Genomic DNA, 12011 nt, shown 5'->3' on the forward strand with positions numbered 1-12011 from the left:
CCTCTACTTATTGTATTGTTATTGTTCATAACACAAACGTGGTCTTTGCCGTAGATTAAAATGACAATATATAGACAAAGAGTATGGGTACTCTTTGATATAGGTAAATAAACAGACTATATGGTTAACATAAAAATTACGATTATATTGGTTAAAATTCCCATATCTCCCATAAAACTCTATAGTATAGTTACCTTCGACTGGAAGATAAGCAACGCGTATACGGCGCAGATTTGCAGATCGCTGAAACCCGAAATACTGCGTTATACAGTCACTTTCGTTCTGGAACTTTTCGTCCACTATGTATATAAAATCACATGAGATGGGTGGCTAAACTGCTACTTTGAAGGTTGGCTGTAGCGTAGAAAGAAAAGTTATGTGAGGTTAGGTTTGGTGTTAAAGCGCGCCAAAATTATTGTTAATGCTTGGGTATTAGAAATTATAAGATCCGAAATTGTTGTTTTTGTGTAATTTATAGAAGTATAGACTAAAATAATGGATGTAGCAAATGCACAAGTAGTGCATATTCAAGTGAAAGATGAAATTGGTATTCGCACTCAGAAAATGTTTCAAGACTTCTTGGAAGAGTAAGTGAATATGGCTTATTTGAAATGCAACTAATACAATACTATATAGATTTAAGGAAGATGGGGAATACAAATACATCGATTTAGCAAAAGATGTAATAGTGCAGGAGCTGTCAACAATGGTAGTCAGTTTTAAAGACATCGAAAAGTATAACCACAATCTTGCAGCAACAATTACAGAAGAATATTTCCGAATTTATCCCTTTCTGTGCCAAGCTGTGTGTAATTTTGTGAAAGATCGAAGCAGCCCTCGTATAGAAAAGGAATTTTATGTTAGTTTTGTTGACGTATCCACACGGTTTAAGATACGCGAAATGAAGACAGATAAAATTGGCACACTTACTCGAATTACAGGACAAGTCATTCGTACTTATCCTGTACATCCAGAACTTGTACTGGGAACGTTTGTTTGCCTTGATTGTCAGACTGTTGTGAAGAACATTGAACAACAATTTAGGGTAGATAGTCATTGTTTGGAATGAACATTTGAAACTTGAATATCTCGTTTTAGTTTACACTTCCAACAGTTTGCAGAAATCCTGTATGTGCTAACCGAAAAAGATTTTTGTTAGATGTGGATAAGTCTGTTTTTATTGACTTTCAAAAAATTCGAATTCAGGAAACACAAGCTGAACTTCCACGGGGATGTATTCCTAGAAGTGTAGAAGTTATACTGCGTGCTGAGAATGTTGAAACTGTTCAAGTAAGACATGTACTTTATTCCTAGGGGCCAAATTTATATTATGCATAAAAAACACTCAATAGCGGAGCATCCAACCATTATATACACTACAAAAAGTACCTATATGAACTGTTTTATTGCAAAAATTATTTGCAAGTGTAACGTTTAATTACCCAGGGCTCCCACACCTTACTTATTTTCTGATAGTGTTTTAGTGTGTACAATGAGCGTACACATACCCCCTAGCTTGGGTCGACTGCCAATTCTCAGGTAGTAGATACTGATACTGCCGATAGTAGGTATCTGGCAGTATTCATTTCTAATTCTTTACAATATTCCCTACAACATATGTAAGAATCAGTACTCAGACTGTAAATAAAGTGGGTACAATTTGTACGTACTTGTACCACCTGGTACTTGTCAAGTTAGGGGTCATTGTGGGCACTAATACTATTCTATTGTACATGTTTTGTCCATCAAAAAATAAGTAAGATCTGGGGTCCTTGGAATCTGGCAGTTAAATTGTGTTGCCCATGAAGTGCACTGCAATCTGTTTTATGTGTACCTATATCTGTGACTGACGATACCCAATTAAATTTAAAGTTTGTTATAGTAAGTAAATATACTTTTTAGGCCGGTGACCGATACGACTTCACTGGTGTGTTAATAGTGGTTCCTGATGTCGGGAGTTTAACATTACCAGGAACAAGAGCTCAAATTGGTTCACGTCATAAGCGAGGTGATGAACCTGAAGGTGTTAGGGGTTTAAAGGCACTAGGAGTACGTGACCTAAGTTACAGAATGTCATTTGTTGCGTGCAGCGTACAAAGTCTTGGTCTACGTTTTGGTAGTCTCGACTTGCCTTCCGATACCTTAACGCCGGAAATGATGAAGCAGCAGTTAACAGAGAGCGAATGGGATGACATGTACGAAAAATCCAAAGACAAGAATTTGTACCGCAATTTAATCAACAGCCTGTTCCCCAGTATTCACGGAAATGATGAAGTTAAATGTGGAATATTGCTCATGTTGTTTGGTGGTGTTTCAAAAACCACAATGGAGGGAACTTCATTAAGAGGGGATATTAATGTGTGCATTGTCGGAGATCCCAGCACTGCTAAATCTCAGTTCTTAAAGCAGGTTTGTATTGATTTTTTTTTATATAAAACTTAGGTAAGTTACTCAGAAATCAATTAGAGATTCTCCAAAGCAGAATAGTAGGTATCTATTATATTAGATTGTGTTAGTACATGTAAATTAGCTTTCAAATTACTTTTAGTGGTACTTTGGAATTTTGCAGTTCTCTAAAAAGAGTGCAAGCACTTTAGCGCGAGTCTATTAACTGGACAGCCCTACTAATTTCTTAGGCACATTGGTGAATGTATGGCAGGTACTAAATTTTGTACCACCTTTTTTTAACTGCTAAGTCAAAATTACACGATGACTATTCGGTTGGTTCAGCTTTATTAATTAGAATCTTTTTGTATCCTACTTTTACTCTATATCCAGCTCTCTTGAGTTTCTTCAAATACTTTTTTGATTTGAAATTTATTTGGTTCCGCGAGAATTTCTGAATGAGCGAAGAAAAATAACACTCCACGCTATTCAAGTGTCGCACAAAAAATAATGGCCCAGCGCTAATATTTACAGGTGCTTTGCTTAACTTCGCTAATGTACCAGTGCGACTGATCTCCGGGATCAATTATTTCCCAAGTCCTTCACGTTTCTAAACCGATACCTCTTTATTCTTTTTCCACCAATCAAAAAACAGTTCAATGTAGCGCAAAACCAAATATCTAACGGTGAATACTGCATAAAGAAAAATGTTCCTGTAACCTTAGACAAGCACGTCATACATCACCGCTCCACAGCGCTTTAAGCTTCCAACGCAATTAAAAAGTCAGTAGTGTATTTCAGACTACTTTCCCACCATACATGCAAAATCAAAAAAATTTGGTACCATATTGGCAAGTACCGTTACAGTACCCCCTTCTTGTTTTTATAAGTCGATCAATCTTAAGACTTCAATTATGTGTCTCAGTTTTAGGACACTTGTAGTAAGTAACATGCCATTTGTTAACTTGCTGGATTGTTTTGTTGACCATCGCCGAAAGTTTAATCTGCACTGTGATAAACTTTGTACACGAATTAAGAAGTAAATTTTGTTGCTTAGACATGAATAAAAACACTTAAAATACACAAAACAAGTATTTTATTGTACCAAAACAGCTAATAAGAGGTATTTTACAATCAAAAATTATATATATTTTTATAGTGCAGTACCCAGGGCAGTATCAAACTTAAAAAAAGCATCACCTTCAACTTGCAGTATACAGGGTGTTTCATGAGGAATGGTACATAAATGTTAATATGTTATCGATTTCTTTATTTGAAGCAGAAATGTTCTTATAAACATGTGCTCAATTCTCAAAGGTAACTTAGATACAGCCTGTTAATGTATAAACTGATTTATCTAAATGTGTACATAAAATATCGAAATTCGGACTTTTAAAGTTGTTGTATACCTAGTAGGGACAACTGTATTCCGCTAGGTGGCGATATTGTAGCAGTTATTAGCAAAGCTCATAAACTCCACCTTAGAGAGACACAGTAAGAGAGATAAAGTGTGGATAATTAATAAATAAAGGAGACCGGTTTACCTCTATGCAACCTTTGCATGTTATGCTCACATTCCTTTATTGTAAGGTATTGACAAGTACAATTCGATCTTGAAATGTAGGTCCTTTCCATGAACACGCACAGAGTTTCTTTTATTACTCAAAAAATGATTATATTCGAGTCCCCAAGCAATGGTGATATTTTATGAATTATTTAACTTATTGAGCTTATTTCCTTTTAGTTTTTTGGTCTTCTTCCTCGCCCCAAAATTGAAATTTTTTAAAGAAAGCGATAGTGAACAAAGTATAATTGATTACTATCATTGCATTAATGATCACAAATAAGAAAGTTTTTAAGGGTTCACAATGTTAAAAAATATAAATTTCATTTTAAATTATTTTTCCAATGTAAGATCCCTAATCTTCATTGCTCTGGGAACTCGGGCATCAATTAATTCAGGAAGAATACATTTTTTATAGAATACGGTTAATACGGGAAGCATTACATTTTGCCATAAATGCTGATGGTCGTTATAAATTTGTTCAACATTTAAGTTGTTTTCCGCGTAAAGCCCGAATTGCAAAACAATTAAGTAATTAGCAAATAGTGATCTGTCATTAATTGCTCTCATAAACAGGAAAAATCGGAATCGAAAGTGCAAAATCAATCTGAAGTTCCGCTCTTTCGGAATCAGAACCGAAACTCCGTTACATCCCTAGGATGTATGATGACTATATGCTCGGATACTTTTTATGTTATAGATATAGAATACCTATAGCACAAATGTGTAAGTAGATATTGTGAGAATATTAGCAGAATGAGTTCGATGAAAGTTTTTAATCAGTCAACACACAAAATCAGTTTTAATACAAACTTACAATGACACATTTCTTTAATTAAATTTTCGACATCTTTCAAAATTACTTATATACTAAGCTGGCGCTGTATGAATATCAAACTTGATTATAATTATATCTTAGACCATATAGTACATGGACTGCTATTAGCCCTATGCTTTCAATACAAAATGGGTGGTCACGGATAGAGGGCACCGTAGTCTTGGGTATGTGAATCTCAGGGTAAACTAAAGTCGTGTAAACACCACTCGGATCGCGTAAAGAGTAGCTTTTATAGTAACCGTGTAGTACGGGAAGCCTTAAATACTCTTGATAATCTTCTATACGTCCACAAATAAGAAGAGGTTTGCTTTTTTGGCATACCTAGGCGATTAATTAATTGACGTTTGTGAATTTATAGGTTGACAGTGTCAAATCGTTTCTAATCGGACAGCTTCGGACAGATTCGTTTACCCTGAAACTCACATACCCAGGCGATGTCCTTGACCATATTTTAGTTACAATTAGCAGTCCATGTACTATATGGTCTAAGAATTATATTCCAACAGATATGTATAGTATTATGTGGTTATAGGTATAGTTAAAATTCATGTCCATTTTGGCTATTTATTATTTATTGCAATCATCATAATAAATGCCCTTAGGCTTTAGGTATCCGTAGAATCTATTGTTTATATACTACAAAATTAGTATATGTAATGAAGTTCTCCATTTTTTGGTTCGTTGAGATTCTTTGAAATATTAAAAGGAACCACAAATGTGAATTTAAACATTTGTGGTTCCTTTTAATATTACAAAATTAGTGTACCTATTAATTGACCGAAGTGAGTGCAATGGACGGGCCTAGGTGAGGGGCGGAGATTTTAAATGAAATTCAATTCCACATAGTTTTTTATTAAAATTTTATTGACAATTATTGGCAAAAATAGTATATCTGACGCACATGTATGTCATTATGTGTGAAAATAGCTATTTTCAATTTTTGTTTTACACCTATTTATTACTTATGATTTCATAAATTTCAAAGTAATTTTTTGAGTAAAGTTTCTATTTTTTTCAAATTATGTAAACATAGTTCACTCATATACATCGTCCTTAACCAGTGTGCCAAATTTCATGGACTTTCAATGATTCATTTTTGCTCTGGAATTGAACAAAGAATACATTATTTCGCATAGGCGGTTTAAACGTATACAACAACCTTAAAGGAAGGGTTCGAATGTCCCACCACCTAATTCAATGCACTTGGCTTGGATCTCTTGAAGATGTTACGCACTGTACTGCATGATTTATCCTGATGGGCTTTAATTCGTTCAGCACTGGCCGTAATACGAGCGATTAGGGCATCACGCGTATGTACTGTTACTTGATAAACATCGCTTTTTAGTCATCCCCACATTCTGTAATCTTAACAGATTAAGGTCTAGTGACCAAGCTAGTCAAATGATAGGAGCCCCATGACCAATCACTGTTCCGCAAAGGTTTGGTTCAGGTATTTCGTCACTTGACAGTTTATGATTTAACTGGCTGTATCTCAATTTCAGTTACATTTGAGAATTGAGCACATGATTTAGGAACTTTCTGCTTAAAATGAACAAATCTGTAGCATATTATTGTATGTACCAATCCTAATGAATTACCCTGTAAACAGCATAAATAATTATTCCGCCTCCTTATTCTATTGCAATAAAAAAACCTAACAATCTTCTTTTGCTTTTTAACTATAAAAGACATAACACTATTTTGTAAAGTCGTTTAAGACAAGAATATCATTCATTGACACATTTAGGCCGGATGTCCACCGCATCGGGCCGACGAAGATCGGTACGATTTGAATCGCGCACCTGCATTTCTACTGAAGCCTGTCAACAGAAAAAAAAAAAAACTGTCACGACTGACGACAACGGGCTAAAATAGTCGGTTGTGATTTCGATCGGTCCCGACAATAGTCGAGTCTGTTGACAGGCTTCAGTAGAAATGCAGGTGCGCGATTCAAATCGTACCGATCTTCGTCGGCCCGATGCGGTGGACATCCGGCCTTACAGTACAGTTTTACTGTAGGTATATATCTTAAATTTACTTTGACACTAAATAGTCACAATAGACACTGCAATTTTGTTTTTAATCGTTTCAATGGGCTCGTTCATAAGACACAACAGTTACCGCTACGCTACCTCGTAGCGTATCGGTAACAGTTGGGGGTCTTATGTCACGTTCCCTACTTTGACGTATGTAGCGCTACTAAAAATGGCCGACTGCTCCGTAAAGAGCGTAAAAGTAGCGACCTAATTGTAAGACGTATCAGTAACTGTTCCAGAACAGTTGTGTCTTATGAACGCGCCCAATAACGTGCCTCAAATTGAATCCCCTACCACGCTCGTCAAAATACGCTGGAGTGCTGGACTGGCGCTGTGCCGAATTATAAAGAGTACTGTACTAATGTAAACAGATCAGAACTACTGTTTGTTTCCAAATTCGTTCTACAATCAATAAGTCTCTGAAATTAATTTATTTCATACTGTCCGGTAGATGTTCGATTACACTATCAATTTGAGTCAGGTAGGTGAGTTATTACAGCATCAGAGACGGTAACGGACTGTTATTTGTATACATCAAATTTGACATCTTCACACATTTAATTAAAAACCCCAACATAAATTTGGCTGTAATTCTTTATTTCAAACATTAACATTGATTGTAATGAAACAATATGTATTACCCTCAACACTAACGCCTGGGTTATTACTGGATGTCGAGTTAGTAATGTTTGATTCCTTCTGCTGTAGAATTTCAATGAAATTTTCACCGCCTTGTATCAGTTGTATCATATGGGCAATCTTAACTTTTCCTTCTACCGATGTATTTTTCTGCCGTCGATGAGCTTTTGCATGCCCCATGACGCTTTAACACCGAAACCCAGGCAGAAAAACCTCAATTCAAAAACTTACTGCATCCAAAAAGTATGCCAACATGACTTTTTCCTCTACTTGTTTCGCCCCATGTTCGTTTCTCCATTGGCAAAACACTTAGTACTCTTTTTCATACCTTGCGGCCGACTTCTTAGGAACCAACTTTTCGGTTGCTTCATGAGATTTCGACAGGATTGTATCGGGAACAGTGGAACATCCCACAACGTTTTTAGCGTCCATTTTTATTTTTAGTGAAAAAAATTCAATGTAATAAACTACAAACTATAGCAACGGCCGTTGCCACAGAAACAAGGTAATGCGATTTTTACAATATAATGAAATTTTGTAAACTTTGAAATGAACAGACTTACGGCCGGTTGCAGGAAAGCGAATTATAATCGAAATCCTAGATTATTTGCCAAATCTGAGTTTAAACAAGAATTTTGACATTTAATTGGCTGCCTACTGCAATATAAAGCCAATCAAATGTCTTAATACCGGATTAAACAATAATCCTGGATTTTTTTTGTGCAACTGGCCGTTACAGTATGAAATAAAATACGTTACAATATACGTCCGGTAGTACTTGTAACAGTACTCGTTTAAGACATTCTTGACTCGGCTCCTGACGTCGCCTCGTCCATAATGTCTAACTCGTACTGTTACAAGTAACCTACGGGACCTATAACGTAAATAGCTAATGTGGCCAAGTCTGTATGCTTAAGTGCTGCGTCGTTTCCATTCGTCATCCACTTCAAGACCTGTACCTCTCAACTTCTACACTTTGTAGATCACATTTTACATATGCCTCTATTGAACCACCATCGTCATATGTAATTCAAATAGATGTCGGTGCACAACAATGTTTCAATGTGTTGAACCTCGCCTAGGTTGATTTATTTTAAATTTGTTATACAGTTAGACCCAAAATTAAAGATTATCATTATTATTATTTTAGGTGGCCGAGTTTGCTCCAAGAGCAATCTACACATCAGGGAAAGCGTCCACCGCGGCGGGCTTAACAGCAGGAGTCGTAAAAGATCAAGAGTCAGCTGATTTTGTCATAGAAGCGGGAGCCCTAATGTTAGCCGACAATGGGATTTGCTGTATAGACGAATTTGACAAGATGGATCTAAGTGATCAGGTAGCTATTCACGAAGCAATGGAACAGCAAACAATTTCCATAGCAAAGGCTGGTGTTCGCGCAACATTAAAAGCAAGAACTTCAATTCTTGCTGCTTTAAATCCGATAGATGGCCGTTACGACAGAGCAAAATCTTTGCAGCAGAACGTAGCGTTAACTGCCCCTATTATGTCGCGTTTCGATTTGTTCTTTATTTTGGTAGACGAATGTAACGAAGTTGTCGATTACGCCATTGCAAGAAAAATTGTTGACTTGCATAGTCATAACGAGGATGTTATTGAGAAGATTTACTCAAAAGAGGAAGTATTGCAATACATTACATTAGCACGTAAATTCAAACCTGTGATTAATGAGGAGGCCGCGGAATTGCTAGGAAAATATTACTGCACATTGAGAGCTCGTGATAGTACGGCTGCGGGTCAAGCTACCTGGCGAATCACAGTTAGGCAATTGGAAAGTATGATCCGTTTATCAGAAGCTATGGCACGTATAGAAATTGCAGATGAAGTACAAGTTAAACATGTAAAAGAGGCATATCGTTTACTAAATAAATCGATAATACGTGTAGAACAGCCAGATATTCACTTTGAAGAAGATGGAAATGTTGAAGGTACAAACGGAGAAGCGAAAAATCAAGCGGACACTCCAGAAGCAGAACAGCCTACCAAGAAAAAATTAGTACTCACGTTTGGCGAATACAAAAGGCTAAGTGATATGATTATTACTCATATAAGGCGCGTAGATGCAAAGTTAGAAGAAGGTAACTGCGAATATTTGATTTCCTGTACTCATTCACAAATTTTGCAGAGGGTAAAACGGGGGGCGTAACACGTACAGGTGTTATTAGTTGGTATTTGGAGTTAATAGGTGACCAAATAGAATCGGATGGTGAATTGGTTGAAAAACAGGAGATGATTGCAAAAGTTATTGATAGACTGACTTATCATGTAAGTAGATAGTTTAAACATAGGTTTGTACCATATGGGTGAAATTTTAGGATGAAATTTTAATTCCTTTAACTACTGGGGGATTAAGTAGAGCCAATCGAGAGGAAGAGAATCCTATATTGGTAGTACATCCGAACTATGTTGTTGATCGTTAAATGTAGAAAAAACCTTTTTCTTGATATTGTTAGATTTAAGAATAAGTATTTTAGTTTATTTTACTTTTAATAATAACAGTAGATATTTTGTAGAAATCTGTTGTTAACTTACTACTGACCAGTGAACTCTACACTAATTGGAAAGAGTGCAATGTTACAAGCGAGGCATTTTTGTGGTTGCGACTCTAAAAATTGGAGGTGTTCTTGGAATATAGCGGGGAAGTTCGAAGACGGTCTGTCTTTCTTTTTCTTGTGAAGAGGACTAGCTCCCTTTTTGTCGGGTTGATGGACAAGGAGTGTTCTCTACACCATTCATCAGCTGCTCTAAGAGCAGATTGCTTCAGTCTGCATAAAGTAGCCTCAAATTTGCCAGTTATAAGTATGGATATATCATCCTCATATCCCAGTAGCCACTATCATTGAGTTGACAAATAAGGCTTTTTACAATTAAGTTCCAATGAAGTGGTGATAGCACCCCACCCGGGGGCGTCCTCTCACTACTGTGCTCTTAAGAGTTTCGTCACCAACGCTGTTGTGCACTGGTCTGAGATTCAGTAGCTGCGCAATCTAGCCTCGCACGACTTTTGTTGCGCAGTGGTGGCGTAAAGCTATTTCTATTGTTTCGAAGGTTGCTTTGTCAAAAGCCCCTTCTATATCTATGAATACTCCCAGTGTGGACTGTTTATAGTTCATCGATCTCCCAATCCTCTCTGTGACGCACTGTAGGGCTGACTGTGGATCTTCCTGGCGAGTATGCTATGCTTTAGGTGTAGAGTAATCACCTTTGCCAGGTTTGAGGATAAAGTGAATTTTTATCTCTCCATTGTTTAGGCATGCCTCTGAAAGCGATACAGTCCGCATATATTCTCACTAGGTAGGTAACAATAACATCCAGTCCCCATCGCAGGAGTGGTATTATGCCATCCAATCCACATCCACCATCTGATTTGCAACCGCCCAGTCATCCTCTCATTTGATGCTAGTTGGGTTATAACATATGAACCTTTTGTTAGAATTTTATTTAGGCGGGATGCAGAGGAGGTGGATTCTATAGAGCTGCAAAAACTTCCATCCCCCCCTCTGACGCCTCCTAATATTCTTGTATAGCCTTAGGTTTACCTTATAGGCTTCCCAATCAGCTATTCTTTGCCTTATTGAACAGTTTGGCCAACTGAGTTTTCTGCTTTTCGAGCGCCCTGCACCACCAGGGATGGATGGATCCGTTACCTTTGGGGTTGCGCTAGCCCTTTTGGACGGCTCCTTTTGAAATTAGTCTATGATCCGACATAGTCACTTAATTCTGAAATGACTTGCCAGTACTCCCTCATGTAGTATTGTGAGCATTTAAGTCACGCCCTATAATGAGGCGTTTTTTGTTTTTATATATCAGTTCTGCCACCTCATTACTGGGAGGTAAGTTGACAAAATCTCCCAGGAGATATACTGATGCTATTACTACTTGAGCTTGACTCTGTATGTCACAGCTTAACTGTACCTATAGCTTTGATTATAAAATTAGGAAGAATGCTTAAGTACTTATATGGGAATTTGTGGTTCCGTGACAATCGGGAGAGAGGTGAGCTGTAGCTCTCCCACTTTTACAAATGTGATCGGTTTTATAGCGAATATTACGCTATCCAGCTACACGAATTGCGTTTGCACAGAAGATTTCAATACTGTATTCTGTTGTTGGTACTTATAATAGTCGCGCGCACTTGAAATGAAAACGCTGCAGATATCAATTGGGATACCCAAAATTTTGTAGAACAAAAATTGGAGACGATTAAATGTACTACAAAAAAATCCGCGACGGCATATATCTATCTTTAACCGTTTAGCCATATCAACCATTTAAAGTTGCGCATCTTGGTTGCGTTGGCATTCATTGATTCATAGTATACCTATCTTTGATTGCTTATCATATATTAAGGGTTGAAAATACATACAGGGTGGTGACTTGCGGAACGCATCATAGGGATTTCAATGTAAAATTCAACAAATTATTTTAGAGCAAAAATGTATTAAGGTTTTTTGTAGAAAAATTTTTTTTACGTCAATCAACCGTATTAGTTTTCAATTTTTTGCATAATAAAGACGGAAAATTGGAAAAA

At 36.8% G+C, this 12011-nt stretch overlaps 1 protein-coding gene across 1 annotated transcript; it reads left to right on the top strand.

Moving 5' to 3' along the window:
* The first annotated feature begins 347 nt into the window (after positions 1-347).
* Positions 348-9996, top strand: LOC116164496 (DNA replication licensing factor Mcm6). The gene is made up of 7 exons (XM_031478683.1): positions 348-587; positions 637-1045; positions 1099-1290; positions 1903-2409; positions 8613-9558; positions 9606-9745; positions 9796-9996. Exons 1-7 carry the CDS (start codon positions 496-498, stop codon positions 9898-9900), a joined length of 2391 nt encoding a protein of 796 aa, XP_031334543.1. The 5' UTR covers positions 348-495; the 3' UTR covers positions 9901-9996.
* The last annotated feature ends 2015 nt before the right edge of the window (positions 9997-12011 follow it).

Source organism: Photinus pyralis, unplaced genomic scaffold, assembly GCF_008802855.1.
Source record: "Photinus pyralis isolate 1611_PpyrPB1 unplaced genomic scaffold, Ppyr1.3 Ppyr1.4_LG2, whole genome shotgun sequence".
In the NCBI taxonomy this organism is placed as follows: domain Eukaryota; kingdom Metazoa; phylum Arthropoda; class Insecta; order Coleoptera; family Lampyridae; genus Photinus; species Photinus pyralis.

Excerpts from the sequence above, each read along its gene's own strand:
- LOC116164496 (XM_031478683.1), top strand. The coding sequence starts at position 496 with ATGGATGTAGCAAATGCACAAGTAGTGCATATTCAAGTGAAAGATGAA. Across the intron at positions 1,291-1,902 it reads AGAATGTTGAAACTGTTCAA|GCCGGTGACCGATACGACTT; the intron begins GTAAGACATGTA and ends TATACTTTTTAG. Across the intron at positions 9,559-9,605 it reads AGATGCAAAGTTAGAAGAAG|AGGGTAAAACGGGGGGCGTA; the intron begins GTAACTGCGAAT and ends CAAATTTTGCAG.